Source organism: Blennius ocellaris, assembly GCF_963422515.1.
Source record: "Blennius ocellaris genome assembly, chromosome: 18".
NCBI lineage: Eukaryota > Metazoa > Chordata > Actinopteri > Blenniiformes > Blenniidae > Blennius > Blennius ocellaris.
This window is the reverse complement of record NC_137667.1, coordinates 13,392,301-13,413,223: the sequence shown is the minus strand read 5'-3', so window position 1 is coordinate 13,413,223 and position 20,923 is coordinate 13,392,301. Positions and strand designations below refer to the sequence as shown.

The following is a 20,923-nucleotide window of genomic DNA, read 5'->3' as shown; positions in this document are numbered from 1 at the left end:
TTATGGCGACAAAGCTGAAGCTTGTTCGTTTATACGAATCAAATAAAATAATTATCCCTCTATAGTTTTTGTTGTAACGCAAGAAGGTTATATGTAACATATTTGGGCAGAAAATAATACATTAAAAAATAATTTTTGCAACTTTCATTAACTGAAGTAGCACATTTAGTCTATGCAAGTAACAACAAACTGCTCACATTTGCACTTCGTAGTTTTCTCGAACAAACTAACAAAATGACACAATAGTTTTGGCGGTTTCCCTTGGGATGAAAGAATAACAAAAATTACAATATTTGATATTACAATACAAAAATTACTTTTATATAACAAAATAGAGGATTCATAGTGGTATAGCAGTTTGAACTTCTGATTCAGTTTGAATTTCTGTGGTTGAAGTCCTCTCAGAGTTTGCATTTTCTACCTGTGCCTGCACTATATTTGTTTGTGTTCCACAGTCCAAAGCTACATTTGAATTTCACCAGTTATCTCTATATAACTCTAAATATAATCCTTTATATCCCTAAAATATAAGTGAGCACAATTCACACACGCAAAAGACTGACACAATAAGAATTCAGATTTTTTTTTTTCATTTTTATTCTTTTGCTGTTATCCTTGTGGTAAGAAACAAGCAGCCACATATAGATTCAACAGGTTCACTGTCCAACACAACAAGAATCTACAAACACACACAGCCACTGAGCAGTCACAGCGCCTTCAAAACAACAAAACCATCCAACAATAAAATAACTGAGTTAATCGTAGAAAAACAGCACCAGTTTTTGTGAACCTGTGGTGTTGAGTGGAGGCTGTGCTCCTCCAACTCTTGCTCATGTGGTGCTTCTCATGCATGGGTGTCCGTGTGGCACGGGTGATTCACAATGGCACATTTATCCCTTTAATAAAAAACAAAAAAACAAACACAAAAAAAAAGAACAAAAGAAACACAAACATTCTGAATATATCAATTACACAGACAATAAGACGTGATCATGTATAAATATAATACTGCTTGGCAGGAATGAGACATCGTCAGGAGGTGAAAGGATCAGTGGATTTCTTCAGTCTGTGCAGCTCAATCTTCCTGCTCCGTGGAGACACACTGCTCTGAATAACAACTCTTATACCTGCACACAACAACGTTTTCCTTTGAAATGCAACCTGCAAGATGCTCAGCCATGTGAATTTGCTAAAGACCGTCTGAGACCTCATTTATCAAATCTGTGTATAACTAGCTAGGTGTTATGTGTACGAATGCTCATTTGATCAATAATTATGTTTATTCAGTGATATGTTGAAGAAAGTGTATTCCTTGACAGACAAACAACACAATCCAATACATTTATGTTGACTAATTTAAACACTTTCCACCCTCTTTTGTGGTGCATTTTCAGCCTGCCGATATGTTACACTAAACACTTGTAATTTGACCACTGTATTGCTGAAATGTGTAGCTAATCCTATAGAAACGACCGAGAAGAGATTACTACGTAGATTCATAGTCGTCCAAAGCTTGACCTTCTTCCTCAGACATGCAGCTGAGCTCAGTTTTTGACAATGGCCACATTTGGCATGATCAGTCAATCCATTACACCTCCATATGTCCCAAACATTGCAAAAAGGCTAGTGCATCTTACTTCACATCGTTCTTAAAGAACCTCCAATTGGAATAAATAAAGAAATTCTATCCCATTCGTAACATTTCACCTTTCCTCTCCATTATTATCTTTCCTTCTGCGACCTTTAAAATCGCGCACTTTCTCTCCACCAATACACAAACCAACCATACGCTATGACAGGTGTATAGATTGCACAGATATGCGGACAGAAGGGCCTAAATCTAGCTGTAACTCGGTGTGCAGACCCGCTTCCATCGCAGGTGAGACAGGGATGCTTCAGGAGTGTGTGTCAGTCAGAGGCAGTGAATTATAAGGATGGATGGATGGAGTTGGTTCAGAGAGTGTAGCAGCAAGAATTGCATGGTGTTAAAAGCAGTTGGATTTCACCACCACACAGCACAGTTTGTCCATTGGAAACAAAAACAGCGTTAGAGGGGCCCACGGTGCAGTGGGCGCTTTAAATCACAAACAGAATCCACACACATCTTCATATGAGTCTAAAGCTATGGTGTCTACAGTGTACCGTACGTTTTGTGTGCGTGACAAGGGTTTAATAGATACTTCACTGAATCCAGTTCTACTTTTTCTTCTTCTTCTTCTTCTTTTTTTTTTTTTAAATAACTTGGTCAACATCACTTCAGCTCAAACCATTAAAAACTGTACTGGTTTTGATCTGTCACAGTTTGTGTTTCTCCAGGAGATACAAGCAGGGTGATAATGAGCAGACTTCATCAATGTTAGTACGATCAGCTTGAATTTGGCTAAACATTTTGATTACAGAGATAGCCCTTCACTCTCGTGTAATTATTATGGTCAGTCACTCCAATTGAGATTTGCGGCCGTCACTCTGCTGAGTCACTGATCATCAGTTATCTCTTCACCAATCAAAGAGATATGCTTAAACTAAATGTTTCCCTCTTGATTAAAATCCTGTGATAGAAAATCAGTGCAGTTTTCCTGGTTGCTCAGAAAACATACAAAAACATGGAGGCTTGGATGGTCGGAGCTCCAGCGCAGCCACAGATTACCAGATCCCACTGGAGCGCCCGCCGGGAGGGGCCAGGATCCGAGCCGAGGACCTTTTAGGGATGTGATCGTCGACCTGAGACCCTGAGAGCGAAAGCACACAGAGTACATTTTAAAACTGTTCTAAGACGCGATTAACTTCAGAGTTCCAGGTGTTGTAAGTGGTCCTACCTGACAGGCTAAAGGAGGACTCGTGGAGGTCTCTGACGCCCTGATGGATTCGAGCACAGGGTTTGTTGGATGACTCTCCGTCGATGGGACCCAGACCCAGCTCCTTCTTCATGGCGTTTGCAACCTTGGCCACATCGCCAGAGTACGGATCCCTGTCTACCATCTTGTAGCCCTGCGTCTGACACACGGGGAAGAAAAGATGAGCAATTCACATTCGTGACCAACTCAGTTGTGCTCATTTATTTAACATTACAGCGGCTTGGCTTAGAAGTGCTTCGAATCACAACAAAACAATCCTGGTTCAAACCCAGTTCGGGGCCTTTCTGTGGGGAGTTTGCATGTTCTTCCAATGGGTTTTCTCTGGGTACTTTGATTTATTCCCAAATTCCAAATATAAGCAGTTCAGATTAAAAGGTGACACGAAATTGCCTGTAAGTGTGAATGTGTGGTTGTCTGTGTCTCTGTGTTTGCCCTGTGACAGACTAGTGACTCGTCCATGATGTATCCTACCTTTGTACAAAGTCAGCTGAGATAAAAGATGTATAGTCGACAATCCAGTAGTATTTATCCACTTATTCCGGGAGCTTTTTTTTGAGTACCGTAACAAATACTTGCAAATTAAAACAGGTTGAAAAGAATAACGAGAAAAGACTCCATAATTTCACACTGTTATTTAGTTTTCGATACATCAAAAGATATAGTCCACAACCCATTTAATTAACTGAACTGAGAATATGTTTTTAATGCTATTTACCCCGAGTGTTGTTTCTGCTGCTGCTGTTTAAATGTTTCACTGAATAATCTGATTTTACATTAATTTGATCCGATTAGCACGTTTCTTATTTAAAGGAGCTTTTAAAAGCAGGCTAACAAATTCTTGCAACTGTGGATGTACAAACATTAGATGCATGCGCACAATAAATAACCTGTATAAAGTACAGCAATCAGTGGATATACAGTGAATCAGCAGAACTGTGCAGAAGAAAATGCTTCTGCAGACGGCAACCGCAGAAAAACAGCGTCAGCGAACGAAGGGAGCACGAGCATTAAATCCTTTTTTTTATAGACTGTCACATCAGTGGAGCCAGAAACAGCATGATGAGAGTGTTTGCTGGAGGTCAGCTGTCTGCTGACGAAGCAGAGCGCAGCAGGAGGTTTTCTGTCCTGGCGACAACTGCTTCACCTTTTTACGGAAACTTTTAATATGTTTCACACGTACAACTTATTTATAAAGCACAAACAGAAGACGGAAACACAGCGAATGCACCTTTTCTCTCTGGACCATCTTCTTATAGAGATAGTCCGGGAAGGTGCGTTGTGGGTAAAACTTTCCAGACCCCTCTGCGCACATGAACACGCCGTTCTCACAGACCAAGCGTCCGCGGCTGATGGTGACCAGAGGGACGCCGTGGCAACGCAGCCCCTCGTACAGATTGAAATCTCCACCCTGCACTTGAGTGCTCACAGAGATCGTCCTGCGCACACAAACAGAAAATGATGCACGTGTCTGTCTGGAGTTCCCAGTCGTACATTGGCTGATAAAAGTTGAGCACGTACAACGAACGCGGTTTCTTATATATCTAATATGAGTCTTTACCTTGTTGCGTCTGGATCCCAGACCACAACATCGGCGTCAGCCCCGGGGATGATGCGGCCTTTGCGTGGGTACAGGTTGTAGATCTTTGCAGCATTAGAGCTGGTCACCGCCACGAAACGGTTCTCATCCATTTTTCCTGAAACCTGGAGGGATTACCGGCAAAGGGATCTTACTGTTATTCACAGGGAGCCACTAAAGTTGCCTTGAGAAGCTTTAATATTATTTGTTATTGCCATGTTTATATGATCCAATAACCCTTGGAGGAGTGTAAATGGGTGATTGTGAACCTACCACTCCTCTCTCCCAGATGACACTCATCCTGTCCTGGACTCCGGCCACTCCGTGAGGGATCTTAGTGAAGTCCTCTTTCCCCAGAGCTCTCTGCTTGGTGCTGAACGGGCGGTGCTCTGAGGCCACCACACTCAGAGTGTCACTGGAAAACCAGCGACACGCACTCAGTTCAGAATACGCCTCAATATCTATCCGTCTATCCACGTCGGTACCGAACATTTAGATTACAGTTTAACAACGGGTGCAAGAATACTGATCTGAATGCAGCTCACTTACTTGCCCAGCAGGCCCATGAGGTAGCTCGGTGTGTTCGGGTCGAGACGGAGAGGAGGGACGAGGACGTGGGCGGCAGCGTGAGCCCAGTCCTGGTGGTAATACTGCATCCCATTCAGTACCGCGTGAGCGACAGTGGTCTCTGCGTGGACCACCTTACCTAAACAAGCGACAAATAAGGAGAACAATATCTAATCGTCTGCATCCTCAGTTTGTTTTTTTCGTTTTGGCGCCAGTAACTCACCCTGCATCTTCGCAGCGGCAATCATGTCTCCAGCAGACATGCTGGACACGTTCACCAGGTAGATTGGGCAGCGGGCCTGTAATCATACATGTCTTAACACGCTCACCAATCCATTCAGGTATTTATCAATGAAAGCAGACAGACGGGAGATTCTATTTTCCCAAAAAAAATTTTTACCCTGTTGGCGATGGTAACGGCTCTGTGTGTGGCCTCAGACTCAAGCTGCAGACGACAAGTTCACATATCAGTTTGACATCAGAAACTACAACATATTAGTGGTCAAAATCTTCTTTATGCTTAATGGAATTAATTAATAGGTTCTTCTATGCAGGTTTGGTAAAAAAAAAAAAATTTGCATACAAAATCACACCTTTTTTACTGTGTTGAACACACTTCACAAAACAATTCAATACTATACAAATTCAAGAATTTAAAAAAATTTAATTTCTAAAAAATGTCTTGTTTATCAAGATTTGAATAAAAATTAAAAAAAACTAAAAGCTCCAGTGTAAACCTACCTCCTCTGGTCGACTGACTTCTATTCCCTCTGGTCCAGTGATACCCAAATCCATTGCTTCTTTGGCGCCCTAACACAAACACATCATTTTCAACAATATTGTCTTTTCTTTTAAAAAGCAGCTCTCTTCAAATCGGGCCACAACAATGGAATCACAGTTATTCACAATTGCACATTCAAAAAAAAAAAAAAGAGGACTCGTTTGTCAAGGTCTGTGCCACATTTTCCTCTTCATTTCTTTACCATGAAATGAACTGAATGTATGACTGATGGACGCTGCGCACCTCGGCTACCAGCTCTCCGTTCTCGGCGTGGACACGCGCGATGGCCCCGATGTCCTTACAGGTCTGCAGCGTCTGGTAGAGCTCGCAGTCACGGAGCATCATCATGTCTTTGTAGGCCATGAACATTTGGAACGAGTTCACCCCATGCTCCCTCACGAGGGTCTCCATCTCACTGCGCACCTGAGCACAGGTCAAAGGTCAGAGGTCGTCGTGAAGAGTGACTCACGAGGCTTTGACTTAGGCTGGCATAGAGCGCCAGTAAACTGTGATGGAGAAAAAGAAATGGATGTGGAAATGTGGGTGTGGAGTGAAAGAGAAACTGTGTGTGTGTGTGTGTGTGTGTGTGTGTGTGTGTGTGTGTGTGTGTGTGTGTGTGTGTGTGTGTGTGTGTGTGTGTGTGTGTGTGTGTGTGTGTGCGTGATATGGGGCATGAAATGAGCTTGGAAAGTCTCCAGAATGGGATCACGTCGCATTTACATTGGCAAACATCCCAGTTCTCGAGAGGCGACATACGAAATGTACTGTAGTTCAATCAAATACTGAAGCAGTCAAAGAAATCTGAAAAGTACCCATGCAATCTTTACAACCTAAAACAATCTAACTGTATAACAGTAAACGAGGGGGGAATGTCATTTATAAAACAGATTTATGGACATCATAGTGTTGGTACAATATTACTGAGAAGAGCAAAGTTCGAGTGAAATAAAACATTTGTTTACTTTTTCCTGAGGCCAGTCACAAAGCGATATCTAAAGTATACCTTCCTTCATTTAAATGTGAAGAGCTTATCGATGAAAGTTTCCGTAAACAGCAAACTGTCGGAAATATTAGACATTTCAATGATTTCTCAAGCAAAACCTGCCAATGTTTACTGAGATTTCCTGTGTTCTTTGATTTGTACCATCATAATCAAGATATCTTTGATTCTTTGATGTTCGGCATCATTTGGAGGTCAGGCAGTTTGGAGTCAGCCCTTGAACTGAACAAGGATTGAATTCATAATTATCAGTGCAAATAATCTGCAGCTGGACTTCAAGCTGACATGCTGTTAACTACTTGTTAAGTAGTGGTGCAACATTCTGGTAATGCACATTTCGCTCTATGTAACGAGATGTGGCACATACACACATCAGCAGACGATCCAGTACAGACAGTAGAGCCATAGGGTGAACGAGTTGACTCATACAGTCTGCCTAACGTGCCCACTGAGCATGTGTGTTAACCTACTTCCCGTAAGGTTTAATCTAGGTCATCACACACCCGTATAGGAATGTGGCTCGGTTGCTTCATCCAACAATGGCGAAAATGTGCGAGGCAATAAGCTAAAGAAGGACATTTGCTTTCAAAGTGTTCTCTGGCTCTTTAAGGGGAGGTCACTTGTTTGGGACGTACCTTTGGTCCCCACCAGGTCACCCCGACGTGAAGGGCGTAGTCGCAGCAGGCCTTGGCGTCGGCCAGAGCTCGGCAATTCTCGTAGGCGTCCAGCAGGGAGCAGTGTTGTTCTGGCAGGACCATGCCCATCACCATGGTGGTACCACCCATCAGAGCCGCCTGGGTGAGTAAGAAGGGGTGAGGGAAGGAAGATTAAAGGAAGAGGAGGATATAGGAAAATGGAAGGCCGGGGAGGAGACGATAGAAACGGATTAGAAAAGAGGACAAGGGCCGTAGTGTGAAACACAAAGACTCTTATTTGTCTGGTAACAATGGGCCTTCCTCATGAAAGGCAGACTCTTCATCTTGCAGTCGCTTATTCACTGATTGTACAAAGTCTTTCACACATAAAACGTCACCCATGCACTGCAGTTGAGGTCCATTTAAAAATCCTGCTTCTTACAGTAACTGCCGTTCACTGGATTTGTAAACAGTGTCATTAGTACAAAATAGTAAATCATCATCTCCCCAAAATAACAACATGCATTATCTTCTGAACATGTCGCCATTTTCACAGCATCTATATGTCTGCAGTCATGACAGGTCATGGAGAAGACAGATGATGATGAATTCACTGACGACAAATGGGAGAGTGGAGATAGATAGATAGATAGATAGATAGATAGATAGATAGATAGATAGATAGATAGATAGATAGATAGATAGATAGATAGATAGATAGATAGATAGATAGATAGATAGATAGATAGATAGATAGATAGATAGATAGATAGATAGATAGATAGATAGATAGATAGATAGATAGATAGATAGATCCAGTGTCCAGCAGCTCATCAGAAGAAAACATAAAAAAACATCAAGCACCCATTCATACAGAGAGAATGTTTACGACGAATAAAAAGTGTGTGCAGGAGGATACGAGAAAACAGATGAATTGATGGGATCGGTGACTCGGCTAGGACGGTAAATTCACTTTTGCGTTACCATGACAACAGATATTGCTCAACCATGCCTGTCACATGAAGCCAGCCTCCCCATCCTCCTGCAGTCAACCATTCAGCATCTCCTCTGTCTTACTCTGACACTGCACCGCGGGACTGACAGGACACGGCATCGTTCAATAAATACATATACGACAGGAAGCGATGTGATCGGATCGCCACCATTGTAACAAGTCAACTGGAATGAAACACGAGTAGTTTAAACACATCTGCACCTGTGCGGAGGGAGGCATTCCTCCTGACTCCAGACGTGCTGCAGACGGAGGCGGGGTCGCACCAGTAGTGAGCGACATCTACACGAGCCACTGAGCTAGCAGGAATTTCATCACCATAGAAACCAGTCTGAACCGTCTGCATTATCAGCACTCTGTGTGTGTGTGTGTGTGTGTGTGTGTGTGTGTGTGTGTGTGTGTGTGTGTGTGTGTGTGTGTGTGTGTGTGTGTGTGTGTTTGTGGGGGGGGGTCATTGATCACTGTCACTTTATGCATGTATGTGCATGTGAGACCGTCGTACACACAGCTGGGGATTGAGAGATTTAGACTGTCTGTCGGCATGGCCTAAATTAAAATATACTGCCAGTACACTTCTTAAAAAAAAAAAAAAAAAAAGCTTGAGCGAGCAGAGAATGTTGTAGAAGGATGTGGAGCAGTGAAAAGCAAAGAAACATGTTCTTCATGAATCCATCTGCATCTACCTTGCGCTGGACAGAATGTTTTCAAAGCATTTTCAAAGGCCAGACGACTTCAGTGGCAAAATTAGACTCTGTGACAAGCAGGGATTAAAAAAAAACAAAAAAAAACGCCGTCAGATTGCTGAAATGCTTGTTTGAGCAGCTCTGTTTCCTCTTTGTAGGCATTCGCCTCACAAAACGTCCCATTTTAGATTGCTCTAAATTACAATTGTGAAAAAAGTCTGTGGTGTTCTGATGAGACGAGAGTGCGGTAGGTAGATAAAGAAGAAACAAGACCAACCTCAGAGCAGAGAGCGTGTTCTGCCCCACACCTAAATAATTCAAACTAAGAACAAAACATAAGGTAATTGGTAGTTTGGTAGCTTATTTCTTTGTCGAAACAACGTTTATTGGTAATATAGTTATACTGTCCGGAATACTATTTATCCATCCATCTTTTATGATGGAGTAGTTATGGAGCCCAGCCTTCACCCTGGACAGGTCACCAGTCCATCACAGGACAAACACACAGAGACAGACAAGCACACACACATCTATGGAAAACATATAAACTTCCCGTGTGTCCTGGAGATCAGCTCACAACTCTCCGGCCACGAGGTGAGAGCGCCATGGACCGACATGACTTAATATATACAACTTGCAGGATCAATTCTGTTTATTTCTCTCGCTAATGCGGCCACTTAATTTATATTAGGATCATGCATTTGGGGAATGAGCGTCAATAAATAAAAACATCTTACGTGAACATTCCCCTTTCTTCAGATGCTTCAACCTATCACTGACCACTGAGCGACTCAGCGACACATAAACCCCAAACAGTCTTTAACATGATTCCTCCACTCTATTAAAGACCCCCACAACCCCTGCTGTGAGGATAATCTCCTGGAGAGAAAGTGTAACAGACAATGGGATGGGGGGGTGGAGAGCAAGTGGAAAATATTGTGTGTGTGATTAAGCAATTACGTATATAGAATAATTTCCTTTGATAGCGTTTCAGTAAACCAAATGGAAAGTGAAATACAAAAATAATTTTTGATGAAATAATTTTAAAAAAATAAACAAAGTGGAAGTGGTTTTTGTGAGCATTAATCCATTTTAAGGATTTCCAGAGTGTCTAGAAGTGTGGGGGTGATTAACTGTGTCATCACTGTAAAGCCACTTGCTATCAAGAACCAATGAACCAAGAGAAGACAAAAATAGGTCAGATGAGAACATTAAGCTCCGTTCAGAGTCCAAGTGGAAAAGGAAAGGGGGGGTAAAAGGGGAGACTCTGAAAGTGAGACCGATGTGAGAGGATGAGAGGGGATATGTCGCACTCCGGGGGGGGGGGGGGATATCACTGTCACCCAGATTACCAGCGCAGCTCTCTGATCAGCCTCTATCAGCAACGCTCACACCTTCACGTTACAGCTCAGCATCTCACCTCATTCCCTCCACTCCCTTCTTGTGATCTCAGTGTCAATAGGACTGTGGCACGTCAGGGAAACGAGCTGATCACTTGCTCGCTGTAAACATAACGTTCATATAAATCACACTTTCTTCCTTCAGCGTATAAAAGGCCTGATGCTGCGGTGGCCAGTAGAGTAAAAGGAGATGCTTTCAGGTGGTAATTCACATCATCTAAGACAGTGGTCGTCTCTGTTTGCCAGAACAATTTCCCGAAGGTAGAAGCAAATCATTTGTAGTCCTATAGCATGGTCATTTTGCTTTACTTTCCACCAGAGAACCCTGTTCTAAATCGACCTGCAGTTTGTATGGAGGAGGGGGAGGAGGGAAGAAGGACAGGAGAAGAGGAAGAGATTGTTACAAAACAGTGGGAGGACCGGAGGACGATGTGGAGCGGAATAGTTTTTGGGGTCCATCACGGCTGCACAAGAGCCGTTGCTGCAGTAACGCCATCACCATAGGGACCGCACAATGCTACCATGGCCGCACACGCACACACACATACACAGGCATTTAAATACTGGAAGTGGGGGTTGGTTGCTATGGCAGCAAAGGCAGTGAGTGTGGTGGCGGTGGTGACTGGGGGGAAAACTGGCATATGAACAATTCAACCCTCCCCAAATTCCTCTCACCACATTTCAGTCAGCATCACATTCACACCCCCACCACCACCACCAACACACACACACACTGCAAGTGTGTTGATATGACAGGATGTTTGAAGTGCTTCAAATCTCCTCCAAGTAATCACCCAGTAAATGGAGACATTTGTAATAAGTGAGTAAATGTGACAGTAGGGCCATTTTGTGTGAAATTCACAGAGGCTGATCCGTCTTCTCCACCCAGGAGCTTCAGCTCGTCGCTGCAGACTTTGGGTTGAAAGCCAGTTACAACCTGGACAAGCCACCAGTAAATGACCACGAAAGAGAAAAATCACAAACATTCACAACGTTCAGAGACACCGGCTAACCTAACAAGCAACTGTTTATTTTGGAATTTGAAATGATCATTACCTTAGCAATCTTGTCTTTTGTCAAGTTATTATTTCCTGACAATTGCATAAAACAATATAAGTCGTCATCCAGCAGTCAAGTCATGCTATAACGCCTAAGTTAAAGTGTGAAAGGTTAAAGTTAGGAGGCATTAGAATCTAAACAAATGCATTCAAATCCATATTTCCAAAGAAAAGTGCCCTTGTGGAGAAAAAAAGGGTCTTACTTCAAAACCAACAAACCACAGGAGAACAGTTTTGAAAGAGTCAATGACTCAAATGTGAATAAAAAAAAAAAAAATGAAGTAACTATTGGAATTAAACCCTAATATCAGAATGATGAAGTCACTAAGCCATCAACTTTTTCACATCAAACACAATTGTTGTTGACGGGAATTTTTTTTCCGCACGCCAGTTGCACGGAGCGTTGACTATTTAGAGTGACAGTTTCCAAGTGACACAGCATGCGCCAGGCAACAGTGACACAAACAGATCGACACGGCCCCCAAAACACGCGGGCGACAACCCGGCTCTTTTTTTTTTTTTCCTTTTTGAAACGTTAAGTCTTCTCATTATCAAATCATCTTCTCTTCTCTGCGTCTCGGCAGATCTGCGCGACTGTGGAAAATATGCAGAGCATCCACAGGAAGGTAACAAACAGTGCAAACGAAGCCCCAACAGCTGAGTGTGTGGGTGTGTGTGTGGGGGGTGGGGTGTGTGTGTGTGTGTGTGTGTGTGGGGGGGGGGGGGGGGGGGGGGGGGGGGTCATTGCCTCAGCTAGGGACTACTGACAGCTGTTTGCAGCCTATAGCAGCAGTGTGAGAACACACATGTGATCATTACTCTTGATGAATGAATGAAGCCCAGAGCAGAGGTGAGTATCTGACTGGAGCCATGACAGAGAGTGAGACAGACAGAAAATATGCCTGAGCGTGACTGCATGACAGCTGTTCCTGTGCCCTAAATGTGCTAAATCACAAGCATGCTGACAAGCCGAGTCATAGCAAATCCCTGTGCGTGTTCGTGTGTGTGCTTTTATGTGTGTGTGTACCTTGGTCCCGCTGTAGAAGTCGTCCTGGATGCCGGCGTTCATGAACGTCTGCTGCAGATGCACGCTGGTGTCGATTCCTCCCGGCAACACCAGTTTCCCAGAGGCGTCGATCACCTTCGCACCGCCGGGTATCATCAGCTCCTTTCCAACCTGCCACAAAGCAGAGAAACGCAATAATGTACACAGCTTAAATAACTAGTGTCCTTTGCAAGGTAATTTTATCCTCCAAAGTGGACTTATATGTGAAATATAAAAAAGAAACTTTAGTCCAGTGTCATTGGTAAAAAGAAAGCTACGTTGACTTCAATGACTGGAAATACTGGGAAATTGTTGTATGTTTATGTTTTCTGAAGAAAATATGTCTGCTACATATTGTCCACTGCATTAACATCCAATTTTTAACATCTAATTCCAATCCACCATTCCAATTTGGGCCTTGTCAGACTTGCTCAAATCCCAGTTTCCTGCTTTCAACAGAACAAGTTTCAGGATGAGAGGTTCACGTGCACCTAATACACCCCACCTACAAACAAATGCCTTGGAAAATGAGACAATCGAGTATTATTTGTTTAAGCCGGTGATGGTAATAATGTTATGGCTGATCTTCAGTCTACTTTGTTATCAGTTTGTCTCGTATTGGTTCTCAGCTTGTCTCATGTTCTATCCTCGTTTTGTCTCATCTAGTCTGGTCTTTCATTCCTGTCTGGATTTTGATTATGTGTTTATTTTATGTTTGTGCCTCATTACTTTCTAACAAACGATGCCCGTATGATATTAAACTATGTCTTTTAGGTGTTATCAACTTTTGGGAGTTTGAGAGCTATTTCAAAGGTAGTGAAAAACACAAAGGACTAGTTATCACTAACTTCCTGATGAAGTGGAGTGTGTTTGGAGTGACCGGTATTGCTAAAACAAACTCTGCACGTTGCTCACAAAGTTAGTCAGCACATTAATAAAAACCGCTGCCAGGATGGAAGTCGATAAGGGTTTTTGTGTGACGGCAGCGGAGTGTTCTCGCGTTCACAGCTCAGCTTTTTCCAGGTTTGCGAGTCAAATACGCTCTCTTGACATAAACCGATGCTTATCGCCATGACAACCTCCCGAGAGCTAATTATAGTGCTCAACTATCACCGTGTAGAGCCACCGAGTTCACCAAGCGGCTCATTCTCCTCCATGTGATTGTAAAAAGTGAGTCACACCAACAGCTGGGGATGAACTGGAACAGTCAGTGTCGATATGTGAGTGAATTAAATACAGCTTTAAATTGAATCCACAACGTTTGCTTTAGATTAAAAAAAGAAAAAACAGAAAACATTCAAGTGTGTAGGTTTACCTGCTGTATGATGCCATTCTCAATGTAGACATCCGCTTCCTGGGTGAAGTCGTCATTGACCACCTTCCCTCCCTTGATGAGGATTCGCATGGATCCCATGTTAGCAGCCATAGTCCTAAAAGAGAAGCAAAGGGTATTTAAAGTCTGTATCAAGGATTAAAACATTCCTGCACTTGGATTAAGCACATTGAAGAACATGCACATCTGACTATGATGTGAAGAAGCTCTTTTCAAAATATTGCCATGTCCAGTCTGCTTATTATAGTTCAATATAGTTATTAGTATATTTCAATGTCTCATTATGTTGCCATGGTTTTTTAAATAACATCCCTATCAACAGCCATTTCCACAGTAAAAGCAGGGCGGTCAGGGTCTGAGCACTGAGAGACACGTCATCCCCGCCCATCTTTCAATCTTTACTGCACTTACATGTTCGAGTTCCTGACATATATTCTCTACGTTTGTCTCAGCAGGGCAGAAAACTGCTTCTCAGCCTTTAGTGTATCAGCTCCGTCTATGAAATATTAAGTGGTGGATCTATAATTTAAAACTCTATTACAGCATCCATGGGAATATGGCAGATTCTCAGATTGCCGTGATGAAAAGCTGATGTTTCATAAAGTTTAAAGAGTACCTGTTGAGCCGGCAGCTACAATATCCGGGATGGGAGTAACTCTTTTGGATTACCAATATTTAAAAGCATATAAAAAGCATTTTCCCAGATGATGCAAATGTGTACCACTTGTGTTTAGTATTCATGATAACAACATTTTGTTTAACAAATAATTCATCCCCAAAAAAAATCAGTCTCAATTGAACAGTGTTAGATCTTGGAACAAATGCTGAAATGCGATGAGAATAAGACTCTATGTGAACGCATTTTCAGAATGCACTTAAACCTCTTTGCACGAAAAACAAAAGGCCAAAATTACAGGCTGCTATTATTTGAAAAGGCCCTTGAACTAAAACGAGTTTGACACCCCTGATACGGAGCGATTGTTAAAGATATCATATCTGGATAAGAGGCCTGATTCCAGGCAGCTCTGCCGTGTGAGCGCTTTCCAAAACGAATGCCCCTCGGTGGTTGTGCATAATGATTAGTTCTGGCTGTGGTAATTTTAGGGTGTGTTACAATACTCATCATGATGTTTCTTTCTTTCACGGACTCCTTCACGTTTCTGAAAAATGGTTTCCATATTTTTTTAACAGTGAGCTCTGCTGTGTTCTAATTCAAAGAGGACAAACAGCTTGAATTCATTTCAAGACTACATGGAAAGATTAGAAACATCCTTTCTTGGCCATGTGGATTCAGGAATATGTTGGTTTTATGTGTGATAGTTATAGATCATTAGAGGGGTGGGGGTGGGGGGGGGGTGGAGCAGGTTGAGTAAATTGAAGAGGAGAGGATCGAGAAAACTAAGGGGTTCTCCTACAAACATTTCTCTGTGTGTATTCTGCATGGCTGGCTGGTTGCATGCAATGTGTTTGATGGCGGGACACAATGGCCTCCCAGTCACAGAGAATCAACTCAAAGCGATGGAGGAGAATAGAGAGAGAGAGAGAGGAAGAAGGGGGTGAGGCTGAGAGGGGAGGGGTTTGAAAATAATAACGAGGAGAGAAAAGATATTTAGAGGCTCAAATTTGCTCCCAGGGAGAGACGAGCCCATGGATGGAAGAGGAGTTAAAAGTGGAGGACTTGTGCGGAGATGAAAGCTGAAGATGTTGGTGGTTAAACAGGGTGGTGGAGATGGAGGGTGGTGTGCAGTATGGAGAGCAGAGCTTTGAAGGCCTGACCGACTAAATAAAAGACCGGTTTCCCAGGAGATGGAAACTGGAGGGCTTTCAGCTGAGAGGGGGGGGGGGGGGAAGCGGCACACAATCCTGGCGTGTCATGGTATGGTGAAGCATACTAACACACTGAGACACATTCTCACCGTGAATGTTGTCCGTAGTAAAAGTGAAACGAATGCTACCGACCCTCAAACCTTCGCCGATGCTCATTCATACCAACGTAGAACGTAGAACTGAGTTTCCCGGTTAAATGATCTTCTCCGGATTTGTTTTTGACAAATCAAGCGCGTTACGTAATGGGTTACGTAATTACCCACGGACGCTCAACCTCAATCACTTGTGGGGAACATAGACGGGATATATCCGCTCAGCCACCAGTTCTGACCAAAAAAACCCAAAAAAAAACGAAGCACCCAGTGGAAAGAACAGCCGGCTGCAGCCCGTACAGACTCCGGCTCAAATCAAGCCCTGGATCCACAAACTGACAACTTCCTTGACTTCAATCTCTTCAAACCCTTGCGACAAATGCAAACCAGAATAATCCCGTTCAATCGCATGCATTTATTTGACATTTGTTTAAGCGGGGTTGATCTTTCAGTCGAGTCCCTAAACCATCACAGTAGGAGTCTGTGATTATTTTTTTTTCATTCATCCGAGGATTACTTTACCTGCAAACCCAAAGAAAATGGCAGTAAATGAGTAACTATGAGAAAGAAAAATAGTAGACATTCAGGTTGAAGTGAAAAGAAAGTGGACAGATTCCACCATGAAAAGTCGGTCCTCCATAACTGATATTTACAAGCTCCTGTTTTCCAGTCAAGTTTGAACCCACACAGACGACTGACTGTGCGTGTGGGAATGGGAGCGCTGACTAAACAGACTCCCGCGCTGGACACTGCGGGCTTTGTGGAGACTGCAAATCCAAAGGAAATTGGAGTCAACTTATATAATTGATGTTGTGCACGGTGACACTTTTAACACCAGCTGCCATCTGCCAGATTTCATGTATTCTGTACCGTGATACACACGCCGGATGGCTTCTGCCATGAGACCCTCTGTTAAAGGTAAAACTTTCTGCTGTGTCATAGCAGGTACAGTATAACACACACACACACACACACACACACACACACACACACACACACACACACACACACACACACACACACACACACACACACACACACACACACACACACACACACAAACATGCACAGCTTATGGTCAGAACTCAACACAGTGAGTCACACACCCTAATTCTCCTCCTCTCTCCATGCAGTCAGCCTTCCAGAAGGGGGTCCTAATGACTAATGAATGAGGAGCAGCAGCCCGGATTAGTTCACCACCATCACAATGTCACACACGTTCATAACACAGGCAAAGCAAGTGCACATCCACTGAAGTCATGCGGCAGTCTGGGTTCTAGTCTCGGACATCCAGGAACATGCTATAAATACACAAAAACACATATTTCAGAGAATACTGGTCAGTTTTTTACGATTTAAAATAAATTTTTTCTTAACCAAAGTGATGATAAGCAAACGTGAGCTCACATTTAACAATCCGACATATTACATAGAAGTTAGAAGAGTATTAAGACAGAAACATCCTTCCAGCTAAATCCTGCATATTTAGAAGCTGTTTCTCCGTTGAATACTCGCTGCTGCCGTCCTCACATGTCCATTTCTGTTCTTGTTGCCGGCTACATGTGTGGCATGGACGTGTGTGAGTGTTGATGTGTGCTGTAAAGTGAGAGGAAAGGAGCAGACAGCTGCTGAGTTCTGCTTGATCTGGAGAGTAATCGCCACAGGGTGGGGCAGTGTGATGTGTGTGTGTGTGTGTGTGCGTGCGTGTGTGTGTGTGTGTGTGTGTGTGTGTGTGTGTGTGTGTGATGTGTGTGCGTGTAAAACTCGGCAAAACGACATGCATCAGACAAATTTGCTACACCTTGGAGATAAGAATAGACATTAAACACACACACACACACACACACACACACACACACAAACACACACACACACACACACACCACACACACACACACACACACACACACACACAGTGAGGGTTAAAGAGTTGTGGGTGAGACTGGAGCTCCACGCATGAATGATCCATTAGTGAATCACACACAGATAAATACACAATAACAACAACCAACAAACAGCTAACTAGGCCATCACTCAGAGGATTACTGCCCCCCCCACTCTCATCTTGTTATATTTCTCTGTAAAACATACGCAGGTTTATCTTAATTCCATTGGACATCACAAATCAATTTTTTTTCTCAGAGGTTTGGTGCTCTATGAATAAAAGTTGAACTGAATTTTGTGGCATCAGCATGTTTTTAGCGCCACCATCAGGACATATGAACACTCTGACAGAGAATTTTTTTTATTTTTTTATTTACAGTCTGCACATATAGGCTCTGCAGCACAGAGAGATTTTTTTTTTCTTTAATACTCAAAGAAATGCATTAAAAAAAGTGCATCCAGATCTTCAGGCTTGCATAAAAGCGTCATTATAATAAGAGGTTTAAAACTCTTTGATGCTCCCTCGGGCCATTTGCAGGGGTTTAAGTCGTAAATATGCTTCAGAAGACGTGAATGTTGCATGTTGCAGGCTCTTTCACTGCACCGTGGCCCTGCAGAGCAGACGCCAGACACGTTTTGTATTGAGACGTCGGGCGAACGGCGATTGGTTTCTACTCTGGCAGCCAAAAATCTTCAAAGTTTTCACAAGTTCAACAGCAAGTTCTAAGTTTCATTCAAGTACATTCACCTGAAGGTATGTAAACCGATTTAGCTGTATTTTACGGAAATAGGAAGCACCTGATACGACCGCTTCACGTTTATTATTAGTTAACAAATAATACAAATGTTGAAAGGATGTGCCCGCGCCAGATTTGTACATATCAAAGAAAAACCATAATAACACGCTTTCTAACATCAGGAGCATTTTGGACTCTTTGTTTGACCCCATCGTTTTGCGGCACCACAGATCGAATCGGCCGTCCATCGCCGTTCTTAGAGACGATGGACAGCCGATTAAATATGAGTTTATTATTCCGCCAGTACAATGTTTACTTTCTTTGTCAAGACAGCATTTTCAAATAATGAGAGGCCGAACAGGAATACCTGTCTGACTGCTTCACCATATCAGATATAAAGATGAAATCATGGTAACACAATAGCAACAGAGACAGATAATGAATTGCTGACAGTGTAATATGACCACCCGCTCCCCCTCGTTTACAAAGTATGTATTATGCATACTGGCTTTCACTCAGCTGGCCATGATGAAGAGGTGATTGTGCTCCTCTAACAGGTTACAAGACTGCCGGGAGTTATAACATGGCAGAATAATGGAGTTCTTCACAAGTTGAATATACCAATGCTGGTCCTCTGCAGTACAACTGACATCTTCGTTCTTCACGCTCTTGTTGTGACATAAAATGAACATGGTCACACATTCACGACACAGAGACCCACTGAGGACTAAACCTAGTACAATAGACGTATTGTGGCTTTACAAACAATATATAAATATATGTATGTGGACAAACATTGTCCTGTGAAATCTGCCTCTTACAAATGCCTATATAGACTCTTTTTTTTGACACATGTTTCACTTAGCATTTGATCTAAACTAAAGCTTCATTAGCAGGTCATATGAGCAGAAATGATCTTTTCCAGTCGATTCCTGTGGTTTATTTTAAAGTCGCTACCGGACGATGCAGATGACTTTAGAATCATGCATCTGCAACGCAATTATGGCCGAGCGTGACTTTCTGTCTCTCTGTATTTGTCCTCTCGTGATGGACTGGCGGGCTGTCCAGGGTGCACCCTGCCTTTGCTCGTACTCAGCTTTCATTGGCTGCAGCGCCACACCACCATGACTTGGATGAAGCTTGATGGAGGAAGGATGGATGTGACTGCAGTGCACTTCAGACAGACGGTGAATTTGAAGTGCCAATCATCCATCCCGCATAGGACAACACATGCAAAGCCTTGCACCGATGTAGATCTACCAGTGAGTATTTTAATAACAATGACTCTAAACTCTACGTTGTGCTGTGTAACAGCAACGCAGCTGAATTATCTGCATTATCGAACCAGCATCCTTTCAAATGTATGCAACTGACTGTGCTGCATGTTATTAAAGCCCCTCTGAAGCACCGTAAAGATCCTGTAACCATATGATGGAAAGGCTTCAGCACTGCAATCCCCCATAACCGGAGAAAATGTGCTGGCGATAGAAACCTGCGTATTCACCGAGAGACGGAACGGGAATTCAAAATCACCTGTTCGCATCAAACGCAACCATGCATGCAGCCAACAATATGCATTTATCTGCTCGATTGCAGACCATCATCCTCATCCTCATCCTCATCCTCATCAACATGACTCAATATATTTGACAGAGCAGAGACTAACCCACAAGGAGAGAAAAAAAACCCGACTTACATAAGAGGCAACACACACTCATGCAGAACATACAGCCTTATAGCACTGGTGGCACGTCCACACACACACACACACACACACACACACACACACACACACACACACACACACACACACACACACACACACACACACACACACACACACACACACACACACACACACACACACCTTACCTATATTTAGTCACCGAGAGGAAAATAATGCAATTTTAACGCCACCGTTTTGCATGCTGCACCACAAACGCATCCAAGTGTTCTCGTGAATAGAAAGGGAAAGGCTCATCCACACATTTTTAAAGGAGAAAACAAAAAACAAAAACAAAAAGCTCGAGCTCGAGACAAAAGTGAGGGATGTTAAGACGATATACTGGCACACCAGAGCCCATTCCTCATCACAATTAAACAACCATATTGCAGTCTTAAGATGAACATTAATGATGGATTGCGTTTTGTTTGCTTCACCTATTGTGATAAAATATGAAATATGACAAACACGAGATGATACGTGATGTTATTCTGGAATTTTTTTTGTCTTTTTTTTTTTTTACCTGATTTCTCGCAGATCAGCGGCTTCTCCGCAGCAGCAGCAGCTTCTCTCCGTTGCCCAGCACCGAGCAGAGTGCGAGAGGACAGCTGGCACAGCGCGAGCCGCAGATGCTTCTCTGGACGAGAGCAACCAATCAGGAGCCGCCGCCCGCTGAGTGACACATAGACTGACCAATAGTAGAGCAGGCTGGTCC

General features: G+C 43.1%; 1 protein-coding gene across 1 annotated transcript; it reads right to left on the bottom strand.

Moving 5' to 3' along the window:
* Positions 1-673: 673 nt before the first annotated feature.
* Positions 674-20,786, bottom strand: LOC308143373 (dihydropyrimidinase-related protein 5-like). Its single transcript, XM_080514150.1, has 14 exons — positions 20,732-20,786; positions 13,928-14,042; positions 12,595-12,744; positions 7,415-7,573; positions 6,023-6,202; positions 5,740-5,808; positions 5,399-5,443; positions 5,222-5,297; positions 4,981-5,137; positions 4,705-4,846; positions 4,414-4,556; positions 4,084-4,291; positions 2,817-2,994; positions 674-2,729 (listed from the first exon to the last, which is right to left on the bottom strand). Exons 2-14 carry the CDS (start codon positions 14,036-14,038, stop codon positions 2,644-2,646), a joined length of 1,704 nt encoding a protein of 567 aa, XP_080370276.1. The 5' UTR covers positions 14,039-14,042; positions 20,732-20,786; the 3' UTR covers positions 674-2,643.
* Between the last annotated feature and the right edge of the window lie 137 nt (positions 20,787-20,923).